The sequence below is a fragment of the Erinaceus europaeus genome, chromosome 20, assembly GCF_950295315.1.
Source record: "Erinaceus europaeus chromosome 20, mEriEur2.1, whole genome shotgun sequence".
Classification (NCBI taxonomy): domain Eukaryota; kingdom Metazoa; phylum Chordata; class Mammalia; order Eulipotyphla; family Erinaceidae; genus Erinaceus; species Erinaceus europaeus.
The window spans coordinates 37,384,236-37,400,931 of NC_080181.1; the positions used below are offsets into that span (position 1 = coordinate 37,384,236).

The 16,696-nt window shown below is 42.8% G+C and overlaps 1 protein-coding gene across 2 annotated transcripts in view; it reads left to right on the forward strand.

Annotated features, from left to right (window-relative positions):
• Positions 1-16,696, forward strand: part of CYFIP1 (cytoplasmic FMR1 interacting protein 1) — a 114,059-nt gene that overhangs the window by 35,684 nt on the left and 61,679 nt on the right. For both annotated transcript variants that reach the window (XM_060179242.1, XM_016192858.2), the window contains 3 exons: positions 5,595-5,712; positions 13,223-13,345; positions 15,514-15,639. In XM_060179242.1, coding sequence (XP_060035225.1) covers positions 5,595-5,712; positions 13,223-13,345; positions 15,514-15,639 — 367 coding nt within the window. The remainder of the gene's footprint in view (positions 1-5,594; positions 5,713-13,222; positions 13,346-15,513; positions 15,640-16,696) is intronic.

Below are 16,696 nucleotides of genomic sequence, written 5' to 3' on the forward strand. Positions count from 1 at the left end.
GGGACCCATATTCAGCACAGGAGCCTATGTAACCTCTGCGTTCGTGTAGGTCTGAGGTCGCATTCTGTGATCATGGCTAGGAACATTCTAGGCTGCACTCATTTCAGGACCCATCTTCCTTGGGTAATAGGTGGACTATTTTGTCCAACCTCCCTTTGGAGAATGGAACATTCCCTACCATTATTGATCCAAGTTGAAAGCAAGGCTCTATGGGGGCCCACAGAGGGGTCCATTGTGTTGTTCCTGATGGAGATAACCAGTGATAGTGGCAAGAGGGATCTGTTAGAGGTCTAGGCCCATCATGTCTGTGTGGAAACCCTGGGGCTCCCTGACTAGGGCCCCAGGTGATGGGGTGGCCTAATAGTGACTAAGGAGTCATCATTAAAGTATGCCAGTCTCTTGCCCTTATTGAGCTTTTGTAGTCCTTACTTTGTCTGACATGGCTCGATTTGGAGTTATTGGGGGATGTGTATTAGGAGGTAGGTGAGGAGGGTATTTAAATCTAAGTAGAAGCTGTTTCATTAGGTACTTTAAGGTGCCTTATTTCTCTATACTTTCTTGCTTCATTTATTGACTCATTGCAAATTATGGTGCACTTTTGCTTTACGGTATATTTCTCCTAACTTATGGATACATGTACATATGCCCTATCTCATGGGCACTGGTCTATATCTAGGTTTTGAGGTTTTGTTAAGAAGTGGGCCACCCGAAGTGGAGTTAAGGAGTCCTATGAGATAGGAAAGGTCTCACCAGAGTAATGAAACTGAAGAGTTGACATTCCACGCCTGATGTCTCTGGACGTTTTGTGACATTTCTGTTGCTGACAGTGGCATTTACCTTCTTACAGGATAGCTTTCAAAAAAAAAAAAAGATGATGATGATGAAGTTGGGGTCAGGTGGTGACTCACCCCGTAAAGCACACACTTCACAGTATTTGAGGACCTGGTTCAAGTTCCTGGTCCCCACCCAAGGGGGGCCGAAATTCATGACTTGTAGAGCAATGCTGCATGGTTGTTTCCTCCCTGTGTCTCCTTTTTTATCTCTCATTCTCTATTAAAAAGGGGGTGTGGCTGCCAGGATTGGTGGAGTCTTGCATGCACAGCCCTAGTGATAACCCTGGTGGGGAAAAAAAGAGACCATTGGATTTATTAAAAAATAAAACAAAGTTCACCACTGTACCTCACCATACTCTCGGCCCTTCAGGTAACCTTAGTTTTTTTTTGGTTTTGGTTTTGGTTTTTGCCACAAGGGTTATTTTTGGGGCTCAGTGCCTGCACTACAAATCCACCACTCCTGGTGGCCATTTTTTCCTTCCTTCCTTCCTTCCTTCCTTCCTTCCTTCCTTCCTTCCTTCCCTCCCTTCCTTCCCTTCCTTCCCTTCCTTCCCTTCCTTCTTTCCTTCTTTCTCTCTTTATTTTTTTCCCCTTCTTTCATTCTATTTTTCTTTGACAGGACAGAGAGAAACTGAGAGGGAAGGGGAGACAGAGGCGGAGAGAGAAAAATAGATAACCTGTAGACTCACTTCACTGCTCATGAAGTGTTTCGCGTGCACATGAGGATTGGGAGCTCAAACCTGGGTCCTTCCACATGGTGATATGTATGCTTAACTGGGTGTACCACCACCCAGCTTCCTAATCTTAGTTTTATTATCTATGTCCATTGGTTGATTTTTTTATTTCATTGTTCCTCTTCATCAGTCTTGTATCTCTATATCTAAAGCATGTGTTAATTGATTGTCTGTGTTATCAGTTAGGTTTTTTTTGGGGGGGAGAATCATATAGATTTTCTTTCTTTTTTTTTTTGTGTATAGTTCTGTTTTGTAGATATATAAAAGGTCCAGAATAGGCAAATAGGGAAAATCTACAGAGACAAAAAGTAGACTAGTAGATAGGGATTGGGGATAGTGAGAAGTGATAAGAATATCCCCCACACTTTTTTTTTTTAATGTGTTTGTTTCTTGAGAAAGATTTGAACACTACTAGGCAGAGTGCAGAACTAAGGTGTGGGGCCCCAGGTTCCCACCCTGTGTAACTGAAAAATGGGGTTGAAACTCCTAGCTTCTGCCTTGTTCAAGCTTCAGGTAGACAGTGTATATTTATTGTAGATTCCACATAACCAGTTAAATCCCCCAGGATTCTTTTGTCTGGCATGTCCCAGCATGTGTGCAGGTTCAGCCAGAACTTTGATAAACATAGATGCGGCAAACTGTAAACACTAGGCTCTTTGGGGTCTCTGTCATCTGCTCTTCTTTGCTTCTTTTGTAAACAACTCTTTAAAAAATCTATGTTGGGGGAGGCAGGCAATGGCACATCCAGTCAAGCACACGTTGCTATGCACAAGGACCCAGGTTCCAGCCCCAGCCCCCCCACCTACAGGAGGGACACTTCATAAGCAGTGAAGCATGTCTTCAGTTGTCTCTTCCCCTCTTCCCCTCTACTTCTCTTCCCCCTCTCAATTTCTCTCTGTTCTATCAAATAAAAAACTAAAAATAAATAAATGGGAAGAAAAGAAAATAGCCACCAAGAGTGGTGGACTCCTGTGGCCGCACTGAACCCCAGAGATACCACTAGTGGCAATTTTAAAAAGAATGTAAATCAGGGTGGCAGCTCATCTGGGAGGGATCCATGCACACTATTGAAGTTTGAATTCCCAGCACACCACATGGGAGCATGGTGGCACTATGGAAGCTTTAGTGCTGTGGTATCTCTCCCTCTCTGTCTTTCTCATTCTTTTTTTTCAATATTTATGTATTCATTTATTCCCTTTTGTTGCCCTTGTTATTTTATCATTGTAGTTATTGTTGTTGTTGTTGATGCTGTTGTTGTTGGATAGGACAGAGACAAATGGAGAGAGGAGGGGAAGACAGGGGGAGAGAAAGATAGACACCTACCACTTGTGAAGCAACTCCCCTGCGGGGGGTGGGGGGGAGCCACGGGCTCGAACCGGGATCCTTACGCCAGTCCTTGCCTTTGCGCTACTTGCGCTTAACCCGCTGCGTTACTGCCCAACTCCCTGTCTTTCTCATTCTATCTGAAAAAGTCAAACCAAAGTGGTGAAGTTCTGGAGAGAACAACAAAAAAAAATTAAGTTAAAAAATAACTACATATCATTGTATGTCTCTTAGGGCCCTAACAAAAGATGGCCTTTTTAGGCTCATGCTGAGTTTGCAGATCTCTGCTAACTTACTTCTTTGTAAGCTGGAAGTCAGTGGGTAAAGAATTATAACAGGAAAACAGCGTTATTGGTGCATAAGGCACAGAATGACTCATACCATAAATTCTGCACCCCTTTCTCTAGTGAGGGTCTCCTTTTATACCATAATCATTCTTACACAAACACTAACAATTCATAGAGAAAATACTATAATGATTTGCAGTCTGAGACTGAGTACATGTCAGGCATATGAAGGAGAAGACACATGTCAACTATGTTGGTCGCCAGGGAGGGGTAGTGAAAAATTAACAGCTTGAAGCCCTCACGATCATGCAAACATTGGGGGGAGATTAAGTTTGGGATTTATAGATGTCCTTAGACCTGGTACAAATACTTGTGTTCTATACAAATACTTTTGTGTTCTATCATGCTGATATATATATTGGCCACCAGGGTTATTGCTGGGGCTCGGTGCATGCACTATGAATCCACTGCTCCTGGAGGCTATTTTTTTTCCTTTTGTTGCCATTTTTTTTTTTATCGCTGTTGTGGTTATTATTTTTGTTGTTATTGATGTCCTTGTTGGATAGGACAGAGACAGAGAGAGAGAAGGGGAAGGCTGAGAGTTGGAGAGAAAGACAGACACCTGCAGACCTGCTCCACAACTTGTGAAGCTACCCCCTGCAGGTGGGGAGCCAGGAGCTCGAACCAGGATCATTACGCTGGTTCTTGTGTATTGTGCCATGTGCGCTTAACCCGCTGCGCTACCCCCCCCATGCTGATAATTTTTTATCAGTCATTAGATCTGATATGTGACCAACTGGACTACTACTTGCCCTCATCTACGTTATATTCAACTCATACTCATATTCAACGTTATATTCAACTCATACTCATACTCATACTCATACTCTCCACTTTGGCCACTAATTCAGTCTCTGACTTCGAACAAGTACTGCTTTCCATGATCTTAGCTTTACCTTCCATGTGGCCACCTGGTCTAAGAGCATTATACTCTAGTGCTGCTACCCTAACAGGCTGTTAGCACATAGATTGACTTTTGCAGGCTTCTTTGCATACTCCTTTCCTTATGGCTGTATGATTCCACTGGCTCCTAATGTACTTTTTCTTTTTCTGTGATAGAGTGGGAAAGATACCACAGTACTGCTCTCTTTTTGCATGGTGCTCCTATGTAGTAACTGGGGCCTTGAATCGGGGTTCCTGTACATGGTAAAGTGTGTGTTCCACTAAATGAGCTATCTGCCAGCCTCAAGGCCATTGTTTCATTCAGATAGAGTGATACCATAGCATTGAAGTTTTCTTTTTGTTGTCATAGCAGTGCAGAGGTGCTAGGCACATGCATGGTAACACAGACACCCTTCCCAGTAAGCTATCTCTCCACCTGCAACTTTCCTCTCCCAATAACTTGACACTGTCTGTTTACTTTTTAAATGGTGTTTTGTGTACACAGATGGTTTATAGCAAGTCTAACTTTCAAGTAATGTTGGTTTACTTTTTTAAAATTTTCTTTATTAGGGGATTAATGGTTTACAGTTGACAGTAAAATGCAATAGTTTGTACATGCATAACATTTCCCAGTTTTCCACATAACAATTTAACCCCCACTAGGTCCTCCTCTGCCATCATGTTCCAGGACCTGAACCCTCTCCCCCACCCCAGAGTCTTTTACTTTGGTGCAATACACCAGCTCCAGTCCAAGTTCTGCTTAGTGTTTTCTCTTCTATAATGTTGAGTTTCAGTACAGTCTTAGTAAGGATAGGTTTAGTCCCTGAGTCTGTGGCAGATGTGTTTGCTACAGTAGTTTGTTTCTCATGTGGGTAATACCTTTTCCCATCAAGTTAGCCTGTAATGGGGGGGCCTGGTGGTGGTGCACTCAGTTAAGTGCACATAGTACTATGCCTAAGGATACGCACAAGGACCCAGCTCCTCACCTGCAGTATGGATGTTTCACAAATGGTGAAGCAGGTCTGCAGGTGTCCTCCACTCACTTTTTCTCTGTCCTATTGAATGAAAGGGGATTTTTTTAAAAAGCCACCAAAAGTGCCAGGACCAAGCCCCAGTGACTGACGGCAAAAAAAAAAAAAAAAAAAAAAAAAAAAAAGTTTGCTAGTAATACACCAGAGGGTCCTTTCAGGAGTGGTGAGATGCCTGAAATTCAGCACATCTTTCCATTTTGTAGCAAGAGATTTGTTGATTAAGCAGAGATTCTGGTTCTTTCTCCAAAGCACAGACATTTCCTATCTGAGGAAATGACAGCATTTCATATGCCCGTGAACCTCTGTGTTCCAGTCAGCATGTGGTGTTCCTGAGAGGGCTGTCGACCCTCACTCCCTGCATCTGCCACACGAGTCCACACCACCCCATCCCTGTGATGCAGTACAAATGCCCACAGGGGACACACACCTCCCTCCCGCCCCCAGGTGGACGTGCACCTCCTCTGGCAGCAGCCCGCAGTACAACATCTGTGAGCAGATGATTCAGATCCGGGAGGACCACATGCGCTTCATCTCAGAGCTGGCACGCTACAGCAACAATGAGGTGAGCTGTTCAGCTTGGGCTTCCCAGCACAGAGGGCCCTGTGGTGCCACTATTCTCTCTACACCCATGTATGAATGTTGGTCACTTTGAGAAGCAATGTCACATAATATCAGCTGTGTAAAACACACCTGTGTAACTCCACTGAGCAGCCTCTCGAGCCCAACTTGTTTTAACTTCTTTTAAAATTTAATTCAGTTATTATGCCATTGCTGGGCCTTCACTGCTTCAGGGTGACTTTTCTCAGATACATAAATAGAGATAGAGGAAGAAGGGGAAAGACACCACAGCAGTGAAGCTTCCTCCAATGTAGTGGGGTCTGGCTTCAAACCTGGGTCCCGTGCATGACAAAGCAGGTACTCTTTCCAGGTAAGTTATCTTGAGTGGCTAGTAATAAAAAAATTTTTTTTTTAATTTGTGGTCCAGGAGGTGGTGTAGTGGTAAAGCTTTGGACTCTCAAACATGAGGTCCCGAGTTCGATCCCCAGCAGCACATGTGCCAGAGTGATGTCTCTTTCTTTGTCCTCCTATCCTCCTATCTTTATGATAAATAAATAAAATCTTTAAAAAAAATTATGAGCGAGAGTAAGGAAGAAAAGGAAATACACACACACACACACACACACACACACACACACACATATATGAGAGATCTATCTACATATAGCTATATAAATAGATCTAGAGAAGATATTTCTATATATGTGGAGAGAGAGAGAGAGAAGAGACCTTTTAGCTTGCTCCACAATTCATGGAGATTTCCCACCCCTACCCTACTCCTCATTGTCCATGGTGTGCCCACATAGTTTGTGCTTCTTTTTTTTTTTTTAAATATTTATTTATTTATTTATTTATTCCCTTTTTGTGCCCTTGTTGTTTTATTGTTGTAGTTACTATTGATGTCATCATTGTTGGACAGGACAGAGAGAAATAGAGAGAGGAAGAGAAAGATAGATACCTACAAACCTGCTTCACTGCTTGTGAAGCGACTCCCTTGTGAGTGGGGAGCCGGGGGCTCAAACCGGGATCCTTACTCTGGTCCTTGCGCTTTGTGCCACCTGCACTTAATCCACTGTGCTACCTACCGCCCAACTCCCAGTTTTGTGCTTCTAACCACATAGTGCTGGGGTTCTAACCCAGCACCTTGAACAGAAGTTGTGACTTTACTGGGTAAGCAATTTTCCCAGCACCAGTGTCAAATACTTTAAAAGCAGTCATCAACTGTACCAAAAGCATCTTGTTTTTTAGAAAACTGTAGTAGAGATCCATAAAGAAAGAAGTGAGAGGAGACTGTAAATGAAGTCACTATGTCCTTGTCTGGTCCCCTGGTTCCAAACTGCTGGGAGAGGGATGCAGAAAAGGGTGATTCTGTTTCACGGACACCTTTGTATCTAGAGGGAGGTGGCCTGTAGGGGGACATTTGGCTCCAAGAGGGGAACCTGGGGTTGGTTATAGGAAGGAGTACTAGCTCCTCAGCTGTGGGTCTTTTTAGTTCCTTCCCACTTTGTTTGCTTGTTGTTTGAAGGATATTCCCTACACCTGCCAAAGATGGACCAGACCAGTGCTGCTTAAGATTGGGCTGGGTGGGAGATGCTCTGAGCAGTGGGAGTGTCAACTTCTTCACATCCAGTGGGCAAGAGAGTGATGGCAGGATCAGAGAATAGTAGAGAGAGAGAAGTAGTGAATAATGCCAGCTGAGAAATAATTGGGCTGTAATGTCAGGCAGAGTATTGAGTCAAGAACAGGAATCATGATTGGAGTGTGCTTAGAGGCACAATCTCAAGGTCAGGATAGAGAGGAGTTTTTACTTTTGTTTTTTCAAAGATGTATTTATGGGGGAAGGGAGAGAGAGAGAGAGAGGGAGAGGGAGAGGGAGAGGGAGAGACAGAGAGAACTAGAGTATCACTTTGGCACATGCAGTGCTTAGGATCAGTTGGGACCTCATGCTTGAGAGTTCAGTGCCATATGCACTGTGCTGTCTCCTGGGCCATTTTGAAGAGTCAGGCAGGAAGTGGTCTGAAGTTAGGTTACAGCTGGATCAAGCTGGTTTCTTTCGCTTTTTGTCTTAGCTGTTAAAATAATAGATTCCCTAGCATCATTGAAAATGACCTTTCGACTTTTTTGAATATTTTTTAAAGATTTTCTTTATTTATTTACTTATGAAGATAGGAGAGAGAGAGAGAACCAGACATCACTCTGGTAACATGTGCTGCTGAGAATTGAACTCTGGACCTCATGCTTGAGAATCCAGTGCTTTATCCACTGTACCATCTCCCAGACCACTTGAATATTGTTTTTCAAGTCAGGCTGCTTAAGTTTCTTTTTCTTTTATTTGCCTCCAGGGTTATTGCTGGAGCTCAGTGCAAGCACAAATCCACTGCTCCTGGAGACCATCTTTCTCCCTTTTTGTTGCCCTTGTTGTTTTATCATTGTGATGGTTATTATTGTTGTTGTGATGTCGTTTTTTGGATAGGACAGAGACAAATGGAGAGAGGAAGGGAAGACAGGGGGAGGAGAGACTCCTGCAGACCTGCGTCACTGTTTGTGAAGTGACTCCCCTGCAGATGGGGACCCGGGGGCTTGAACCAGAATCCTTACACAGGTCCTTGCACTTTGCACCCTGTGCACTCACCTTTTTTTTGCCTCCAGGGTTATCGCTGGGGCTCAGTGCCTACATGATGAATCCACTGCTCCTGGAGGCTATCCCTTCCCTTTTGTTGCCCTTGTTGTCTATTGTTGTTGTTGTTATTATTGCTGTCATTGGATAGGACAGATAGAAATGGAGAGAGGAGGGGAAGACAGAGAGGAGGAGAGAAAGAAAGATAGACATCTGCAGACCTGTTTCACCACTTGTGAAGTGACTCCCCTGCAGGTGGGGAGCCGGGGGCTCGAACTGGGTTCTTTTCGCCAGTCCTTGCGCTTTGCGCTATCTGCACTTAGCCTGCTATGCTACCACTGACTCCCATGTTTTACTTTTTAATTAAATAGTTTTTTAATGATGAGAATCAGAGTATCATTCTAGTATGTTTGATATCCGGGGAAAATAAGCTCTGGACTTCATGCGTGCAAGTCCTGCACTCTAGCACTGTGCTGCCTCTCTTGATAGTGTTTTTTTTTTTTTTTTAATTTCTTATATATTTTTTTAGGAATGGATAAGATTTATTTTATTCTACATCTAAATATATGTTCCATTAGAATTTACTCCAGTCCCTGTGCTTCGCGCCATGTGTGCTTAACCCACAATGCTACTGCCCGGCCCCTTTTTCTTTTTTCTTTCATGCTGAAAAATCCAGGTTCTTTATAATTTTCAATGTGTTTTGACTTGGTGTTTTAAAATACCCTGAGCAGTCCCAAAACAGTATTAACAGCACTGCTAATAATAATATAATTACCAGGAACAATGAAATTGTAAATTCTAATATATAATGTTTTCTTTTTTAATCTTTAAAAAAAATTATTATCTTTATTTATTTATTGGATAGAGACAGCCAGAAATCAAGAGGGAATGGAGTGAAAGAGGAGGAGAGATATACCTGCAACACTGCTTCACCACTCATGAAGCTTTCCCCGTAGGTGGGGACTGGGGGCTTGAACTGGCTCTGAGCATTGTAACATGTGCAATCAACCAATTGCACTACCACGTACCCTATAATGTTTTCTAATAACAATTTGAATGCTGTAAACAATATAATTCTGTACTGGAGTGCAGTTGTTCCTCTTTTTCTCTGCTTTCATTTTCCAGTTTTAGTTACTGCAGTCTAAAAATGTTATGTATATAATGATATTTTGAGAGTATAGTTACATAAATTATAGTTCATTGTTATAATTACTGTGTTGTATACCTATTACTACTAGTCTCTTACTGTGTCTTGCATACACATTTAAAAAATATTAACTATAGAAAGGAGAAAGGGAGAGTCAGAGCATTACTTTGGCATGTGCAATTCTGGGAAGCAAACTCAGGATTTTGAGTTTAGGAGCTCAAGATTATTAGTCCAGCACTCTAGCCACTATACTAATTTACTAGTATTACTAATTTACTAATGTACTAGTAGCTAATTTATAAGTCAGACTTTGTTATAAGTAGGTATGTATAGGAATACACAGAGCTAGTGGAGTTTTTTTTTTAATTTTTAAAAATATTTTCCCTTTTGTTGCCCTTGTTTTTTATTGTTGTAGTTATTATTGTTGTTGATGTCATCTTTGTTGTTAGATAGGACAGAGAGAATGGGGAGAGGAAGGAAAGACAGAGAGGGTAGAGAAAGATAGACACCTGCAGACCTGCTTCACCGCTTGTGAAGCGACTCTGCTGCAGGTGAGGAGCCGGGTGCTTGGACCGGGATCATTAAGCCGGTCCTTGTGCTTCATGTCATGTGCACTTAACCCACTATGCTACCACCCAACTCCCATGGAGTTTCTATTGTGCAGTTTCACACATCCACTGGTGACCTTAGAATGTATCTTCTACTGACAAATGGGCATGCACTATATATTATAATAGTATATTGGAATAATGGTAGACCTACTAAAATAAGATTAAATTTTTAAAATTATTTTTATTTATTGATTGGATAGATACAGCCAAATATTAAAAGGAAGGGGGAGATAGAGAGGGACAGAGACACCTGAAGCACTGATTTACCATTTATAAAGCTTTCTCCCTGAAGTTGGGGACTGGGGCTTGAACCTGGGTCCTTGTGCATTGTAACGTGTGCTCAACCAGCTGCGCCACCACCTGGCCCCTCTAAACTAAGATTTGTTTTGCAGTTATTTTATTTTTCTTAACTTTTTTTTAAATACTTATTTTATTTATTCCCTTTTTGTTGCCCTTGTTGTTTTATTGTTGTAGTTATTATTATTGTTGTTGTTGTTGGATAGGACAGAGAGAAATGGAGAGAGGAGGGGAAGGCAGAGAGGGGGAGAGAAAGGGAGACACCTGCAGACCTGCTTCACCGCCTGTGAAACGACTCCCCTGCAGGTGGGGAGCCGGGGACACGAACCGGGATCCTTACGCCAGCCCTTGGCTTTGCGCCACGTGCACTTAACCTGCTGCGCTACACCCGACTTCCTTTTTTAACATTTTTTATTGATTGGATACAGACAGAGAAATCAAGAGGGAAAGAAGAGAGAGGGAAAGAGACAGAAAGACAGCTGCAGCACTGCTTCACTGATCTCGAAGCTTTCTTCCTGCAGGTGGGGACTGGGGGCTTGAACCCAGGTCCTTCCACATTGTAACATGTGTGCTCAGCCCGGTGCATTAGCACCTCAGCTACACTTTTCTTTTCCCGTTATGTCTGTATTGATTCCATGTGGTGCTGAGGATTAAATCCAGGGGCTTATACCTTGAGGGCAGGTATTTTCCCTGCTGAGGCACCTCCCCTGTGCTCATTGTTTTTCAGTCCCTTGAAGTGGTTTGCTTTATAGTAAGCTTCAGTTTATTGGTGGCCAGACAGTAGTGCACCTGGTTAAGTGCATATTACGGTGCTCAAGGACCCAGGTTTGAGCCCCCATTTCCCACCTGCAGGGGGAGAGCTTAGCAGTGTTGTCTCTCTTCCTCTTTATCTCCCTCATCCCTCTTGATTTCTGACTGTCTCTAGTCAATAGACATATATAAAAAAGTTAAAAATACATAATAAAAGAAAACAAACTTCTTAGTTACAAAAAGTCTCAGCTTATTGATTATGCCTTCTTGAAACCATACCACATGTGACTACCTAGCCCTCCCTTCTTCTCACACCCCCCGCCCCTTTCTCTAACTAGTGTCTTATTTGTGACTGGGATGTCCCTTATAGTCCTTACGTTTATGACACATACCTCAGGAACTACCACCAAGAGCTTTGGAAAAAACACTGTACATTGCTCACCTCTCTAGACCACACAGATCATTACAGTGAGGGCACAGATAGAAAGCAGGAGGGAGAGTAGCCTTGAGATTCTACCTTTATTGGAGTTGACTTGCAGTGCTTGGAGTTTGGGGGATTCACTAATCAGTGGTGACTTTCAAACAAAAGAGTAGAAATTAGAGTCTGAGAGGGGGAAAAAAAGTCAGTTATTATCTGGTGACCCAGAGTTTTCTAGAAGGGGAAGTTCACAGGGTGGAGCAGCTTGACCTTTTATCTGGTTGTAGTGTACAATGTTTATTTGATATGGATGTCTTTTTCATCCACTATTAAACTAATTATTTACTTATTTTTTTAATTTTTATTTGATAGGACAGAGAGAAATTGGGGATAGAAAGGGACAGAGAAACACCTTGCAACACTGCTGCACCACTTGTGAAGCTCTCCCCTTGCAAGTGGAGACTGGGGGGCTTGAACCCAGTACTTGCACATGGTAACGTGCACTCAACCGTGTGCCACCCTTACTTACTTATTTTAACCAGAGCATTACTCAGCTCTGTCTTATGATAGTGCCAGGGATTGAAACTCAGGTTTGAAAGTCACTTGCGTAACTGCTTATGCTAGCTCCCAGGCTCTTTATCATTAAACTTACAAACCGTACTTATTTCATATGATATAGAGAAGGGGAGAAAGGGAGGAGCCAGAGCACCATTCTGGTATGTACAACACCAGGGATTAGCTGGGAACCTCAGTCTTACAAACTACTCTTACCAACATAGCTGTTCTCCAGCCTCTGAGACGAATATCTTGGGAAATGGAGGCTCCAGCATCAAAAGCTTAATGTCGAATATCTAATGTCAGCCACTAATACTAGTTGGTTCCTCTGTGTAGATATGACACCAATCCACAATATAGCTCATAGTTTCATTTTGCTTAAAGTTTTAGGGATTGCTTCCCCCCCTAAAAAAAATAGTTTTATCCCATAAGATTTTAAATAAACTATGTGATTAAAAAGAAGGTTTGGGGGGTCGGGTGGTAGTGCAGTGGGTTAAGCACACATGGTGCAAAGTGCAAGCTCCCAGTTCGAGCTCCCGCTCCCGACCGCAGGGGGGGTTGCTTCACAAGTGGTGAGGCAGGTCTGCAGGCACTATCTTTCTCTCCCTCTCTGTATTCCCTTCCTCTCTCCATTTCTCTCTGTCCTATCCAACAACATCAGTAACAACAATAATAATAACCACAACAATGATAAAACAACAAGGGCAACAAAAGGGGAAAAAATAGCCTCCAGGAGCAGTGGATTCGTGCGTGGTGCAGGCACCAAGCCACAGCAATAACCCTGGAGGCAAAAAAAAAAAAAAAAAAAAAAAAAGCTCAAATAAGTCTGCTGTCCCCTCCAACCTGTGTCTTTGCAGGTTTGACATAAGCTGTTAACACAGTATGCATGTTTCCCTGGAGGGGAGTGCCCCGGAGGTTTCTCCAGATGTGATCCCTCTGTGGCTCCAAGTTCCTGCTGTGCATCTGCCAGTGTTCTGCAGAGTGAAGTGTCAGACTGTGTCATTTCTGAATTCTGCAAGTGTAGTTTCTTGAAGGATCTTGATGAATTGCAGAGCAAAGATGCAAGTATATTTTTTCTGGATGAAGAACAACTTCTCCATGTTCATGTCTCTACTGCAGGTTGTCACAGGGTCAGGTCGCCAGGAAGCTCAGAAGACAGATGCTGAGTACCGGAAGTTGTTCGACCTGGCGCTGCAGGGCCTGCAGCTCCTATCCCAGTGGAGTGCTCACGTCATGGAAGTGGTAGGTACTCTGCTTACTTCTGTTCAGAAGGGCAGGAAACTTTTTCTTTTTCTTGGGGGGGGGGGATTCACTTTGTTTGTTTGTTTTGATTGAGTGAATTTTCTTTTTACCGTTGTCCCTGGAAATAAGAGTAAACAGCATTTCCTCAACTAACACTATTTTATTATAATGTTGATGAGTGAGAAGAGTACCTTGAACTGTGGAACAAAATTACTTATTTGAGGACCTGATTTCATTATATGTCATTTCTATATTATGTAAAGTCACTTTACAACTGACAGTGTTGAGGACTTACTGTGTTTAAATATTTATGTATTTATTTGCTTATCATTAATTGGAGAGAGAGAAAGAACCAGAGCATTGCTCTGACACATTTGATACCAGAGATTGAACTCAGGACCTCCATGCATGAGTCCAGTACTTTAACCACTGCACCACCACCTCACCACAAAATACTTACATAATTTAAATTTTATTAAAGTGTGTTAGTTTTATTTGTGTTTGTTACAATTAGTGGTCTCATCTTTTCAAACATATTGATTATATTCATGTTCATATAATGATTGGCTTTTTTTTTTATTGCCACCAAGTGCTATTGCTGGGGCTCAGTGCCGGGACTAAAAATCCACTGCTCCTGGCAGCCATTTTTCCTCCCCCTCCTTTTTATTTGACAGGACAGATAGAAATTGAGAGGTCAGGGGAGACAGAGAGATGGACAAAGAGAAACACTTATTGACCTGATTTACCACTTGTGAAGCTTCCCTTCTGGTGGGGAGTTGCGGGCTTGAATCCAGGTCCTTGTACATGGTGACATGGGCACTCAACCAGTGCGCCACTGCCTGGCCCCCGTGATTTTTACTTGTCTCTCCCTCTCACTCTCACTCTCACTCTCTGCCTCCAGGGTTATCCCTGGAGGTGCCTGTACTATAAATCCACTGCTCCTGGAGGCCATTTTTTCCATTTTTGTTGTTGTTACTGGATACTTAATTATCCAATAACAACAGAGAGGAGGGGGAGAGAAAGATAGCCACCTGCAGACCTGCTTTACTGCTTGTGAAGTGACCCCCCCCCCCCCTGCAGGTGGGGAGCCAGGGGCTTAAACAGGGTTCCTTGCATGGATCCTTGGGCTTCATATTATGTGCGTTTAACTCAGTGCACCATCACCTGGCCCCTAGTTCTCTCTTTCTGTGTTTTTAATTACCAATAAGGTTATTGATGGGTATTGGTGCCTGCATAACAACTCCATTCTCCTAGTAGGCATTTATTTTCCTTTTTTTAATCTTCTATTTGATGGGACAGAGAAATATTGGGGTATTAGGGTGGGAAAAGAGGGGGATAGAGGTGGAGAGAAAGCAGTCCTGCCTCACTACTCATGAAACTCCCCTCCAACAGTTGGAGACCAGGGTCCCTGTGAACATTTCTATAAACACTTCTGGAGGTCCAGTCATTTATTTCTTTGTTTAGTGTTGCTAATGTAGTCTTATATCATGCCCATAGATTTGGATACCTGTAAAACATAGATACTCCCTTCTGTCATTATTTTGGCTAGATAGAATTTATTTAACTAGATGAGCATATGGTTATTTCAAAGGCTAATGCTTGTTTTAACTTATTTCTTTACAATAGTGCTGCTCAGCTCTGGTTTATGGTGCTGCCAGGGATTGAACCTGGTTCTACAGAGTCTCAGGCATGAAAGTCTGTTATACTAATACTGGTGCTGTCTCTCCAGTCCTAAATCTTGTTATAAATGGTGATGAAGTGCATATAGTCTTCACATTGAGCACAAAATATCCAGGCCATTTTAACTGATGTTAATCTCCTGTTGTCACATGGCCAGAATGTTTTGCAGTTTTACAGAAGTGGTGTGTGAGCTTATATGCATGGGTATGTATGTGTGTAAAAGCTTTGTGCACTTGTATGTGAACATGTATGGATGTGAATGGATAGACATGATTATGGGTGTAGAGTGTGGGGGCATGTGGATGTGTGTGCATGAGTAGTGTGCAGAGGCTTGTGTGGAGTACAGATCCATGTGTGTGACCTACAGACGCAGCAGATACAAGAGAGCTGACCTTCCAGCGGCTGTGTCTGGCATTGTATGTGTGAGTCAGACTGGCATGTAAATGTAGCATTCAGTGTGACATCTCCCCTGTCTCTAATCACATCAGTATTCATGGAAACTTGTGCACCCAACGGACAAATACTCCAACAAGGACTGTCCTGACAACGCAGAGGAATACGAGCGCGCCACCCGCTACAACTACACCAGTGAGGAGAAGTTCGCTCTGGTGGAGGTACAGTTTGCCTGCTTTCTCTTTCTCCTTGACTCTGGCCTTAAACTCTCTTCCCTTTTAGAAGCAAAGGCAAAAGCATGAGTAAGCTGTCTGTTGTATGTCACTACTTTAGTGTAGTTCTTTGCTTTTGTCGATAATTGTCAGAACAAAAAAACACTGTCTTTGTGTTGACGCTTCCCCAGGAGGATTGGGGAGTAAAGAGCAGTTTGTCTTAGTTCAGGAATACAAGAGGACAGGACCTGACAGGCTGGTCACTATTCATTTGAGTCACAGGGCACACTGTTTTCAGGAGTGTTTGCTAAGTCGAAGTTCTCAATATCATTAGGGGGTTTTGTTTGTTTGTTTTGCCTTTAGTTTTACTTTTCCTATCTTTAAGAAAATGTTTGTGTGTCTGGACACTTTGATTATGCATTTCATATTTCCATCTGAAATTCTCCAAAACTAGTTTATGAAACCATCCCTGCCCTCCCCCCACCCTCTACTCCCCATCACCTCATTCTGTTGTGAATCAGTTGATGTGAAGATGCATTTCTGCTCTGTGTCCTAATCCAGTGGTAAGTTTGTCTCTCCTTACCCAAATACCTTTCTGTCTGCGCTATTTTGAATTAACTATGTTAATCTTTTATATATCATTGATTTTATTTTTATTTATTGGGTAGAAACAAGGAGAAATTCAGAGGGAAAGGGGTGATAGAGAGAAAGAGAGACACCTGTGGCACAGCTTCACCACTTGTTAAACTTCCCTCCCTGCAAGTGCAAGGGTCTGGGTTCAAGTGGACTTGAACCCAGACCCTTTTGCATGGTGACAAGTGCTATCACCTGGCCCTTCAGCTGTGTTTAAGAAAATAGCAGTAAGGTCAGTGATTAGGCCACTGGGAGGGGTCTCTTAGTCACATGGCAAATTGGTCAGGTAGAGGAGTTGCCGAGTCAAAGTATGTAAAGATTTTGGACAAAGATGGAGAAATTAAGATGTAAGTGGGAAATAAGGAGAGAGAGAAAGAGAGAGGGGAGCAGACACTACCACAGTTTACAGAATTGATGAAATAGAACCAAGGAT